The 13,036-nt window shown below is 41.3% G+C and overlaps 2 protein-coding genes across 2 annotated transcripts in view; one reads left to right on the forward strand and one right to left on the reverse strand.

Moving 5' to 3' along the window:
- rnf123 (ring finger protein 123) overlaps positions 1-13,036 on the reverse strand; it is a 100,191-nt gene that overhangs the window by 67,692 nt on the left and 19,463 nt on the right. The window contains exons 25-31 of the mRNA XM_079156478.1: positions 12,768-12,851; positions 10,166-10,273; positions 5,163-5,340; positions 4,038-4,112; positions 1,949-2,036; positions 1,200-1,287; positions 267-351 (exon numbers count right to left, since the gene is read on the reverse strand). Coding sequence (XP_079012604.1) covers positions 267-351; positions 1,200-1,287; positions 1,949-2,036; positions 4,038-4,112; positions 5,163-5,340; positions 10,166-10,273; positions 12,768-12,851 — 706 coding nt within the window. The remainder of the gene's footprint in view (positions 1-266; positions 352-1,199; positions 1,288-1,948; positions 2,037-4,037; positions 4,113-5,162; positions 5,341-10,165; positions 10,274-12,767; positions 12,852-13,036) is intronic.
- On the forward strand, positions 5,342-9,354 carry LOC306693847 (E3 ubiquitin-protein ligase TRIM39-like). The gene is made up of 3 exons (XM_079156503.1): positions 5,342-6,389; positions 6,718-6,860; positions 6,937-9,354. Exon 3 carries the CDS (start codon positions 6,954-6,956, stop codon positions 8,340-8,342), a length of 1,389 nt encoding a protein of 462 aa, XP_079012629.1. The 5' UTR covers positions 5,342-6,389; positions 6,718-6,860; positions 6,937-6,953; the 3' UTR covers positions 8,343-9,354.

The following is a 13,036-nucleotide window of genomic DNA, read 5'->3' on the forward strand; positions in this document are numbered from 1 at the left end:
ATCATGAAAGAGAACGAGGAGCCCGACTTGAACCGGGAACAAGAACTCGAACAACAAAACAAAACGGACAAGAAGAGGATGTAGAGACAGAAAGAAGAGACAATTCAGCTTAGTTCGTTTTAGGTGCTGGAAGTGATCCTGGCAACAGGAAGTCTGCAGACCTTCATCATTCACTGGTCCACCAAAGAGATAACTCACTCATTCACATTCACCCTGACAGACAGCTTAACGGATGAATAAATGAAATAAAAACAGAGACCACCTACTCTGCAGACTGGGCAGGTTGGCGTCCTCAGGTTTGGTTTTCAGCAGGTGAGGAAGACGAGTGTATCTGTATCCAAAACCACAACCCTGAGAAACAACAACAACAACAACAACACGGAGACAGACGGAAGTATTAGCATAGAAATATAGAAAAAGTACCAAAAGTAAAAGTACTCACAGTGGAGACTAATATATATTATCATTATTATTGATGCATTAATGCGTTGATCACTTTAATGTTGCAGCTGGTAAAGGTGGAGCTCATTTTAAGTACTATTTATACTCCTGGGTAGAATAAAACATAATCCATCAATTTATTACATTTTCTATTAATAATCTGTCAAATATAAAATAGCAATACATATAAATATTCAAGTGAAGTACTATTAATCTCAAAATGTTACTTGAGTATAGTACTTTATAAGTCAGGAAAACATTTAATATAGCTTGAGATAAATAAACTTCTGTCTTTCTGCTCCGTTCAGGATTCTGCTAAAGTTGAATTAAAAGAGACGTCTTTCACTCGGCGGTCCGTTAACGCGTCGTTCTTTCTTCCAATAGAAGCTAAATGAAAGTCCTGCATTCAGACAGAAATAAAAAACGGTGGCGTTCTTCTGAGCAGAGGAGCTACGAGTAAGGAAACGTCTAATTCATGCAGAGGAAGAGGCCAGAGGGCATTCAGAGCCCCGTCTCAGAGCTGCTGTGTGAAAACCTTATTTCTGTAGATTACTGAAGATTTATGAAGCGCTGCAGAAGGATCCATGTTTTCTTTTTGTACTGAAGTGGCTCACACAGATTCTGGTATTAAAAAGATGCAGCTTTTTAATATTAGACTGATTTTTTAAAACACTTTTTGAATAAAAAGAGTTGAATTGGAAGAAGTAGCTGTGTGTGTGTGTATGTTATGTGTGTGTGTGCATTGTGTGCATGCTCACCCTCCACAGTCTGACCAGGATCCAGTTGGTCTGGGCCCAGGGTCTCTGTTCGTACGGAGCCAGCAGGTTTCTCATCATGGCGACGCGTCTGAAAACGTACGTGACATCATCATCATCACTCAGACTTTCTGCTCCGTAAATATGTCGTAAATAAAACCTAATGAAGCTCCTGAGCAGAGGAAGCCGCTGCCCAGAACATTCCGTTTGGAAGCGAACAACAACGATAAACAATGTACAACAAACCTCACGTCTCATTGTTCAGGTTTATTTGAGCTCCGACTTTAAACTACGTCATCAGATTCACTAGATCTATTGTAATAATAAAATAATAATGCATTTTATTTATATTACTTAGTTGATTTACAACAGATCAGATAAAAACAACAAAACGGGATAAAACGATAAAAATTCTAAATAAAACAAGATTAAAAAGAACAAACTGATCTCAGAGCAAAGTCACTTTGTGTTGCCATAACAAGGAGAACTATTCAGCGGTATATATTCGAGTAGTGAACTTAAAGGATCGTTTGTAGTGCGGTAGAATGAGGTACTTCTGTGTGTACTAAATGAGGTACTTCTGCGTGTATTACTACAGTAGACGGAGGTTAACATCAGTTTGTGTTGCTGTGTGTCTTTGGTGAATCCTGTCACAGAATATATTAACAAATACCAAAAAGAATATTAAGAAGAAAGAAAAGTGACCAATTATGAAGATAACGGAGAAGAGTTTTGAACCAATAAGCACTCACTGTTCCTCTGGGATCCTCTCCACTGCCCTGAGGGATTGTGGGTAACAGACGTAGCTGGCAAGAGCCTGCATCAGAGAGTCTTTGATGTCTGAGAGGACGAGAGGAAGAAGATTCTTTTAAACACAGAACACTAGAACCAGAACTCTTCTACAGTAGGTCGGTAGAACCAGAACTCTTCTACAGTTGGTCGGTAGAACCAGAACTCTTCTACAGTAAGTTGGTAGAACCAGAACTCTTCTACAGTTGGTCGGTAGAACCAGAACTCTTCTACAGTAGGTCGGTAGAACCAGAACTTTTCTACAGTTGGTCGGTAGAACCAGAACTCTTCTACAGTAGGTCGGTAGAACCAGAACTTTTCTACAGTAGAACCAGAACTCTTCTACAGTTGGTTGGTAGAACCATAACTCTTCTACAGTAGGTCGGTAGAACCATAACTCTTCTACAGTAGGTCGGTAGAACCAGAACTCTTCTACAGCTGGTTGGTAGAACCAGAACTCTTCTACAGCTGGTTGGTAGAACCAGAACTCTTCTACAGTAGGTCGGTAGAACCAGAACTCTTCTACAGCTGGTTGGTAGAACCAGAACTCTTCTACAGCTGGTTGGTAGAACCAGAACTCTTCTACAGTTGGTTGGTAGAACCAGAACTCTTCTACAGTTGGTCGGTAGAACCAGAACTCTTCTACAGCTGGTTGGTAGAACCAGAACTCTTCTACAGTTGGTTGGTAGAACCAGAACTCTTCTACAGTTGGTCGGTAGAACCAGAACTCTTCTACAGTAGGTCGGTAGAACCAGAACTCTTCTACAGTTGGTTGGTATAGTCGGTCGTCTTCAGGGCTTTACTTTCCAGCAACTTTGGGCAATTCAATACAAACTTCACGTATTCCTGAAAGACCACCCAGACCTACAGATATATGTAGAACTGGTAATAAAACATGAATAAATAAATAGAAAATACAAAGAAATGTACTTTCTGAGAAGTAGTACATTTGTGATCCCTCCATCAACCAGTCATGTTGCAGTTTATATTCACGTCTGTCCAAACATGTCGTCACTTCACCGTTTTAATCTACGAGACATTTGCGTGAAATTGTCATAATTAGAATATGAATTCTTGAGTTAAGAATATTACAGAATAAACAAGAGAAAACACAAATAATGAAATAGAAACAATATTAACGGATTGTCTTTTCAAGACAATATAATACTCAAATAGTGTGTTTGGGTTAATGTAATGTGCATTTGTTGGCGTTCCCATTCAGAGGAACAACAAAAAGCAGCTTTCGTTCAATCCAGAATGAATCTGAACAATAATCTTAACAAACGGGCAGATTTTTTTTTTTGCACCTCACACGACCATCAGTCTTCTTGTTGAGCAGACGCATCATATTTCCTGACATGCATACTTGATGAACACCAGCCTGCAGTTCCAAAAACATACATCTCTTCAAACAGCTCCGCAGCAGGAAAGTGCTGTTTTGCTTTCTGCACAAAAAGTTAAAAGGAGTTTCTCTGTCGATGGACTATTTTAACAAAAGGGACACACTCTCTAAGTGGGAACAGACCGTTCGGCTGCACTTTATCAGACGAACTGTGTCTGACTCACATCTGTGCTCTCGCGAATTTACAACTCAATATAAAAACTGTGGCGACGCAAAGTTTGACCCCTCTGGCATCAACGTAAGTAAATATAATCACGGCAGACGTGAGAAAAGAGGCTGCAGTTAATGTGTGTGTGTGTAAGTGCGTGTGCAGGTGTGTGTGTGCAAGTAGGTGTGTGTGTGTGTGTAGGTGCAAATGCGTGTGCAAGTGCAGGTGTGTGTAGGTGCAAGTGCGTGTGCAGGTGTGTGTGTGTGCAGGTGTGTGTGTGTGCAGGTGTGCAAGTAGGTGTGTGCGTGTGTGTAGGTGCAAGTGCAGGCGTGTGTGTGTGTGTGCAGGTGTGCAAATAGGTGTGTGTAGGTGCAGGTGTGTGCGTGTGTGTAGGTGCAAGTGCGAGTGTGTGTGTGTGCAGGTGTGTGTGTGTGTGTGTGCAGGTGTGTGTGTGTGCAGGTGTGTGTGTGTGTGTGTGTGTAGGTGTGTGTGTGTGAGTTACCTGTTCCTACTATACGTGGATCAGCAAAGTGCTTGGCGAGGATAGCAGCTAGTTGCGTCAGGGTTTCTTCGTAGCCTGAGGACGAGAAAGAAACATGAAGTGGTGCTGACGAGCAGAAGAAGTTGTTCTGAACGACAGAACGCGTTAAAGTCAAACCGGATTCTGCTTCAGTTCACGCTGAAGAGCTGAAGCAGCATCGTGATGAGGACATAAATCAATCTGTGCTCCTCACACCAGTGAGTCGAGAGAGGTTATTGATTATAGATAGAATTACATATTAATGTCACTTATATTACTCTTTATATACGGTAGACTTTCTGGGGACCTACTTTAAAAAAAAATGACAAACCATCACCAGCAAATTCACAAAAGACCTCGAGAAGAACCTCACATTAACCTGAAGAGCTAAACCAGAGACATATGTTCTGTGTGTACATGTCTTTTAAAGCAGAAAAATACTAGAAATACTTTATAATGGGACCATATTAATGCATTTAGCTGAAGTTTTGTTTACAAACTATCCCATCGGTTAAACAAACTGGACGTACGCTGGCCTTTTTAAATATTACATTAAACGTTACGTTATAAATTAGGGCTACAAATATCGAACATCAAGGCTCCCTCTTGTGGCTTAAATGTGCACTGCAGATATAAAAGTAAAATAAAAGACGGTTAGCGTCCCTTATAAAGTCTCCTGCGACCAAAACGTGTGTCCCAACCCAGTCTTTGGTAGATAAACTATGCTTTAAGTCCTTCGGCACTACATTTAAACAGGAAGTAGAATGCTGCCATGGACTCAGTGAGTTATCTCTGAGCTACAACTTGAGTCCAGATTCTTTTGATCCTACAATTGTTCACATTTAGTCAAATAGTCTCCATTTAAAGTGGGCTGAATCATCTATTCGCAGCTCCTGTTCGTAGTGTAAACATAGATGTACAGACAACTATTACTGGATTACTTTGATACTGAAGAAAACTTAAAAACATGATTATTCTTAAGCAAGTTCTGTGGCATCTTTTTTTCTATGATTTCTAAACAGATTTATGGACGTTTTCCTTATAATAGAACTGTAAAGAGGTCGTTTGTTACAGGATGTTTCTGGTGGAATGAGTGTTTTCTTCTACCTGGTAGCTCCTCCATGCTGTTTGCAGGGCTGAAGTAGTTCTTGAGGGCGCTGTATGCATTCATGGCCACGCTGAGGTAGAACTCCGGAGAAAAGGCGAACAGAGAGCCGGTGTTGTCGGCGTGTTCGATGGTCCGAATACAAACACACAGCAGCCAGTAAACGTCCAGCATCTTCTCCTGGACAGACGGACACAGAGCGAGAGTATCAGTCTTTATTCCACAACAACAACAACCTAGAACTAGAGTGAGTGAAGCAATGAGAAGAGTTTCGTTAAAGGGTTCAATAGAAAAAAGTTGGCAGAAAATCACGAACTAGAATCAATGCCGAAATTGTAATAATTAGCATATCAGTTCTTGAGTCATGGATATAGACTGTTTATAAGAAGTAGACTTACTCATCGTGACGTCACCCATTGGTTTGTGGACTAATGTTATGAAGCCTTAAATTTGTTGATTTGGCCGTCGCCATCTTGGCAATCGAGTGACGTTGTATACGTCTCTGATAGAGACCTGTCAATCACTGTGTAGCCCAGCCCCTGAAGCATCCCCTGCTTTATGGTCTGTTTGACTCTAAATGGACCATCATTTACTAAATGAACATCATGCTGTATTGAAGAAGACTTGAAACTAGAGGTTGAGACCATAAACTCATGTTTACAATGTTTACTGAGGTAATAAATCAAGAGAGAAGTAGAGTCATTTTCTCATAGACTTCTATACAACCAGAGGAGTCGCCCCCTGGTGGACACTAGAGAGAATGCGGCATGAGGTCGCTCGTCCCTTTGCTTCAGAGCAGCTGGTGTGCAGCAACAGAAGGTTTAAGATGTTCTCACTATTGAGAGACGCTACACCAGAAAAGACTCTGGGTTTTAAGGGAGAGAGCTGCACCTCTATTAAACACAATATAATAAATAGAAGACGAATATAAGTCTTTAACATGATTTAGAACAAACAAAGTAAAAACTGACAGAAACGGTGAACATGAATTTACTCTGGTCGTGTTTTCTTTGTGTTTTTTCCGTTAAAGTTAAGTTGACATGAAGACGTGATCTCAGAGCAGAGTGATGGATCTTATTCATCATATTTATCATCTGTTCCTTTTTAAGATGAAACACATCAGAGGGCTGACAGAGCTCCGCCCCTTATATGACATCATCTGAGACAAACAGGAAACAGTTTGTTACTGTTCAGTTCTCAGTGAGAAGAGACTCACCGACAGACAGACGGTAAGATTTACCTTCATTACAAAGCTGTGACTTCAACTGAGGACAGTTACAGGTAGAAGTACTACAGTACATTAGTACTACAGTACTGCAGTACTAATGTACTGAAGTACTTCTACCTGCTGCTGACTCTTTATGAAATAGTTTCTCATGCAGATAAAAATGAGGTAAAACCTGTTAACCAGTGAGCTGTGAAGGTGTGGTAGGTGTTTGTGGAGTGAAACACACCCCTGTGTTACAGGTGAAGTGTTTATCAGAGGAGGAGTGACAAAGCTCCACCCCTCACCTGACTCACCTGAGACAAACAGTTTGTGATTCTTCCTCACTAAAGAGACACACAGACTGAGAGAGAGACGATCAGATTCACCTTCAGAACAAACTAACAACTTCCTCTGAGTGAGTTCATCTACAGGAGAGAAAAGAGGAAAACTACAACACTGCTGCTTCAACCTGCTGACGCTCCACACACTGAATGTGAGTTTGACTAAAAACAGTGAAGTTAGTAGAGGACGGAGGGGAGCCATGACTGATGTACTTTCTGTGTTTTCAGCTTCACTCAGAGACTAAATGGCTTCCAGATCAGAGGAGGATCTCTGCTGTCCGGTCTGTCATAAAGTCTTTAGAGATCCTGTTGTTCTGTCATGTAGCCACAGCTTCTGTAAAGACTGTCTGAAGAGCTGGTGGAGACAGAAACCAACTCAGGAGTGTCCAGTTTGTAAGAGAAGATCTTCAAAGGATCATCCACCTGTTAGTCTGGCGTTAAAGAACCTGTGTGAGTCCTTCTTACTGGAGAGAGATCAGAGAGCTTCAGAGACTCTCTGCAGTCTGCACTCTGAGAAACTCAAACTCTTCTGTCTGGACCATCAGCAGCCAGTGTGTCTCGTCTGCAGCGTTTCAGAGAAACACAGCGACCACACAATCAGACCCATCGATGAAGCTGTTCGACAACACAAGAAGAACCTTCAGGAAGCTCTGGAGCCCTTAAAGGAGAAGTTAAAGGTTTATGAAGAAGTTAAAGTGAAGTCTGATCAAACAGCAGAACACATGAAGGTCCAGGCCCGACGCACAGAGAGGCAGATTAAGGAGCAGTTTAAGAAGCTTCACCAGTTTCTAGAGGAGGAAGAGGAGGCCAGGATGGCTGCACTGAGGGAGGAAGAGGAGCAGAAGAGTCAGATGATGAAGGAGAAGATGGAGGCTCTGAGCAGAGAGATAGCAGCTCTTTCAGACACAGTCAGAGCCACAGAGGACGAGCTGAGAGCTGAAGACGTCTCATTCCTGAACAACTACAAGGCTGCAGTGGAAAGAGTCCAGCAGCGCCCCCTGCTGGAGGATCCACAGCTGCTCTCAGGAGCTCTGATAGACGAGGCCAAACACCTGGGCAACCTGACCTTCAACATCTGGAACAAGATGAAGGACATGGTCTCCTACACTCCTCTGATTCTGGACCCAAACACTGCTCATCCAGAACTCATCCTGTCTGAAGATCTGACCAGTGTGAGTTTTGGAGAGAGACAGAAGCTTCCTGATAATCCAGAGAGGATTGATAAACACCACGCTGTTCTGGGCTCTGAGGGATTTAACTCAGGGACTCACAGTTGGGATGTCGAGTTAGGAGACAGTACAATCTGGTCACTGGGTGTGTTAGAAGAGTCTGTCCAGAGGAAGGGACGCATACGATCTGGATTATGGAGAATAGTGTTCTGTCAAGATAAATACTTATTAGAGTCACCATCAGCTCCACTCACTGATCTCTTAGTGCAGAAGAAGCTCCAGAGGATCAGAGTGAATCTGGACTGGCACAGAGGAAAGCTGTCATTCTCTGATCTTGATACTAACACACACATACACACCTTCACACACACTTTCACTGAGAGGATGTTTCCAATCATTGGCACTATTGATAAACTGAAGATATCACCACTGAAGGTCTGTGTAACAGTGGAACAGAGCAGTTAGAGATGAAGAGGGTGATTATATTTACGATGTTTATTCCTTAAAATGAAAAGTCTCTGAATTTAACCTGTTAAGCTGAACCTGTCCTCCTGGTGTCTCATTACTGAAAATATGTTGAGTTTTCTTTCACTTATTGTTTTATAATTTTATTTTTGTTTTTAATTAGTTCAACAATTAACTTTTTGTTTCTATTGTAAACATTTTCATATGTAAAAATGTTTTAGTTTTTGATTATTTTGATTCATGTGTTTGGAGCCATGAAGACGAGGAGTCTCTCATTCCCTGATTTTAAGCTTCCTCGTCTCCTCGTCTCCTCTGTCCTCCGGCGTGTGACCCGGATATCGATCTCAGCGCTCCGTCTTGAAGGACGTCCTAGTTCCTAAAAAGCACCTCGAGGATGGAGGAGGCCTGCTGGAGGAGCTGTGAGCGAGGAGACATCGGTGCATCCTTTGAGGAACGTAAACAAATAACAGAGACGTTGAACACAGCTGGAATAATCTCTAATCATGGCGGGACTCTACAAATGTAACTGTTCATAAAAATATTACGCACCGAGGCAGCGATGTAATAATTACATAAAGATCTGTTTCCTCGACTCCTCTCTCCTTGCATCTCTTCCTCGTCTCCTCTGCTCAGGAACCACTTAGCGGAAGGTGATGGGATCCAAATAAAGACTTGAGGAGTTTATCAATAACTGCTTTGACTTTTAGTCGAGGGAACTTCTGGAGTCGGACGACAAAAATACGTCATCTGCAGCTCTCTGTTTGCTTTCTTTGTCTTTGACGGCAGCATTTTGGGATTTTGTTACAAATGAATGAATCATCTATCGGCTAAATCTGTAATTTATAGAGAAACATAAATTCATTATATTACAGGATAAAATGATATATTTGTTCATTAAAGTATGTTAAATTGTTTTAAACTCAGTGTCAATGAGTGAATAATTAAACAATTATATTTCTTTATTCTGTGTTTGAAATGTAAACACATCTTTTAAATAAATGTGTAAAACCTTTCATTGGTGTTTGTTTGTTGTTATTAGAGGATAGTATTTGTCTTCTTTTCATATTTCATCTCATCTATTTGTCTCCTGCTTCAATGTTTAACTCATATTTTTAACTAATAAACATAAAAATAAGCAACAGAAGCAGCCAACACAGAGCTCTGGAACGACAACATTAATATTATAACTACTTGTGTTTACAGTTGAGTAAAATAAATCGAGCAGGTAGTTAACTTCAGTAACAATGAGAGCGGACATGTTGGATTCTTCAAGTCTCTGCATGTTGAGTTTCAGCTTCATCTTTGATGTTACATTAAAACAACACGCTGAACACACTCCTGCATGTGCACGCCCTTATTACACACACACACACACACACACACACACACACACACACACACTTTGTTGAGACTTGTTTCAGTATGTGTGTCTGTTCAGCAGCATTTGTTTAGTTCCAAAGAAGACAAACAGTCAAACAAGAAACCTGTTTTGTCCCGGTCACATGACCAGAGAGACAGTTTGCCGCCTGGTTGTTGCCAAAAGCTTGTTTTGTGAGGTCACAGTGAGCTTTGACCACCAAATGTTAATCAGTTCTTCTGAGTTCAGGTGGATGTTTGTGCCAAATCTGAAAAAAGTTCCCTCCAGTTGTTCTTAAGATATTGTATTCTAGAGAATGGTGCGGACAAACAAAGAATGTGCACCGGCAGAAAATAACTGAAAACAAAAAAACATGTAAATGGATAGAAAATAAAAGAAAACAAAAAGTCACTCGAGTGACGAGAGAGAGTTTGAGACAGACGGGCGTGAGGAGGATCTGGATCACCTTGGAGTAGATGGTGGCGTTGATCCAGGCCAGTCTCCTGCAGAGGTGGTTCAGCTTCTCCGCAAACACCTTCTGGCTCTTCTGGAGCTCGTCCAGGATGTCTGGTCTCTGAAGGACAGAAAACAGCGTCATCGTGTCACCAGCTGACTCTGTGACTGTCAGCAGCTACTCACTGCTTCCGTTACTGCAAAGCACACGAGAAAAAACGCATGTAATGCAGCTCGAACTGAGCCGCAAAGCAAAAAGGGTCCCGGTGCTGCTGAGCTATTTGAATGGTAAACGGTAAACGTAGAGCTTTTCTACACATCATACATTCACCCACTGATGACAGGGACCTGCCCACAACTAAACATTCATATACATTCATTCACTTTTGTTAGCAATTTTGGGGTTATGCGTCTCGCCCAAGGAACCATCGACATGGACGAGCGGAGCCGGGGATCGAACCGCCGATCCTCTGATTGGAGGACGACCTGCTCTGCCTCTGAGCCACAGTCCACCAGGTAAGTGTTCTTCTTCTTCTTCTAAATTCACCATTTTGAAAACAGAATTTTTTTTGTGTAACATTTGTCTTACTGTGCAAAAAATAAAATGCACATCGTTTCCATAAAAAGCATTAATTTAATATTTGTTCTTATTTATTTTATTAATAATAAAAAGATTCATCCACCAGAGAGGACACATTTACTTTCATTTGTAATGTCCACCCCTGGGTAACGTCTGCAGACATTTGGTGTAAAATTGGCTCTTTTCTAAGCAAACGAGCTTCACTGCAAAGAAACTTCAAAGATCAGCTCCAACAGTCACTCTCAGTTACAGTAAATCTACGAGCGTCTTCAGAGAGTTTGGTGGGAACTGAAGTGCTTTTATGAGGTCAGGTCCCAGTAATGACGACAGCATTGAATGATTATTCTTTTACAGTCAGAGTGAGATAATAAATCACAAATAAGGTTTCTCTCCGTCACGTTTAAACTCCTTAACTGAAGTTTTTGAGGAATGCTTCTGCAGCTCATCGGTCTAAAAACACTTTGTTGTCTCTCTGCCATCGTTTCCACCTGACAAACGGTAATTATACTCGTCCTGACAGATGTTGCAATCAAACAAAAAAAAGACTCTGCGGCAATATTTATGTTGAATGAACTGATGTGTAAATGTAGATGTTTGGGATATTTATACATTTTGTTTCTACTTTTATCAATGTGAGGCTGTGATAGGGCTGCACGATTATGGCCAAAATCATAGTCACGATTATTTTGATCAATATTGAGATCACGATTATTTATCACGATTATTCATTAATTTTAGGGACAACATCTTTTCATGTTTAAATGAACAAGAACACTGCTTCCACTTCCATTGTTATGCTACATTCTGGCTAATGTACAGATCTTTGCATCAAACTGGTCCTTATCACAGTGCATCTGGTAGAAGGAAAATATAAATAATTTCAGTACAACACTTTTTACCCAAAATTAAATCAACAGAGCACTGCTTTTACTTCCATGTTGTGCTATATTCCAGCTAATGTACACGTCTTTGCATCAAAATAAAACTTATACGGTTCTTATTCACCTGAAGCAAAATATAAATAAAAATGTTACCCAAAATAAAGGGCTAACTAAAAATAAATGTGCCATCACAGAATGCAACCAAATGAAAACAATTCAGGCCTATGCCGAAAAGGCAATAACAAGGTGTTAGAAACACCAGCCTGTCGACATGTTCGGGCCTGAGAGATGAGCTCCCGTCTCTCTACTCTTCTACTGATACCGGAGTCGACTGCAGGCAGAACTTGTGTTGAGGCTGCCGCTGCAGGGTGCGCGCATGACTCCTCCCATCTCGTTCTCCCGCTGGTGGTTGGCTGACTGTTAGTTGAGGAAGCGCTTGATTTGATATGTAGCGGAGCATTTTAAACGTCAATGTCGCCGACGATCATGCTCATTTAATTGTGGCAGCCAAAATCGTGATCGCGATTAAAATTCGATTAATTGTGCAGCCCTAGGCTGTGTGTATATATTTATTTATATTATATTTAAATGTGTAGACGGTACTCACCGTATTGTGCTGTTGGATACATATGAATAAACAACAAACGAAACATTGTGATGTTTCTGGATTAATGAGGGCTGGGTGCTGAAAGTGATACTTTTACTTATACACTATCAATTTATAAGATTATTAATAAGTCTAACTCTGTCGCACATGTACAACTTTATTTGGTTTTTAGTGCACAACACACCAAGAGATGGTTAAAGCTCTTTCTTCAGACAGATACTTTGTCCTCCAGTGAAGTTACCGTTAGGTTAGCAGTGGCGCTAACGAGACGAGCTGTCACAACAGGCTGACGGGTGTGTTGACTGGAGCACGGCTAATTATCTGAAACCTCGAGCGCCAACAAACAAAGAGTAACCGGCCCACACAACCAGCAACACACTGCAAGATACACTGAAGCATTACATATTTAGAAGTGTTTTGACACAGACTGAAGACCAGAATGTTTTCAGCTATGATCTGAGACACACACACGCACACACACACACACACACACGATTAAGTGAACAACACACACTGAATACATTAAGTTATAACTAAAGAAGCTTACTTTTGCGGGGCATCGTGCGATCTTCTCCTCGGTGTCCTTCAGTGCGACGGCGTATTCATGGACGTCATCTGAAACCACCACCATCTGCAGGAAGACCGGACGCAGACATTTACAGAGCCGAAGATTCTAGTGTTTTACTTTAGCTTCATGATGCAACAGTGACACTGTAGTCTATGAACACACAGCAATTATTGCTGCAACCCAAGTGAGGCGGTGAAGACGCCAGAGAAAAGTAGAGAAACATCCAGAAACCAGTGGAGCAACTTCAG

This window comes from Pholis gunnellus (genome assembly GCF_910591455.1).
Source record: "Pholis gunnellus genome assembly, chromosome: 3".
In the NCBI taxonomy this organism is placed as follows: domain Eukaryota; kingdom Metazoa; phylum Chordata; class Actinopteri; order Perciformes; family Pholidae; genus Pholis; species Pholis gunnellus.

What these genes read in the sequence shown, in the direction of transcription:
- LOC306693847 (XM_079156503.1), top strand. Translation starts at nt 6,954, where the DNA reads ATGGCTTCCAGATCAGAGGAGGATCTCTGCTGTCCGGTCTGTCATAAA.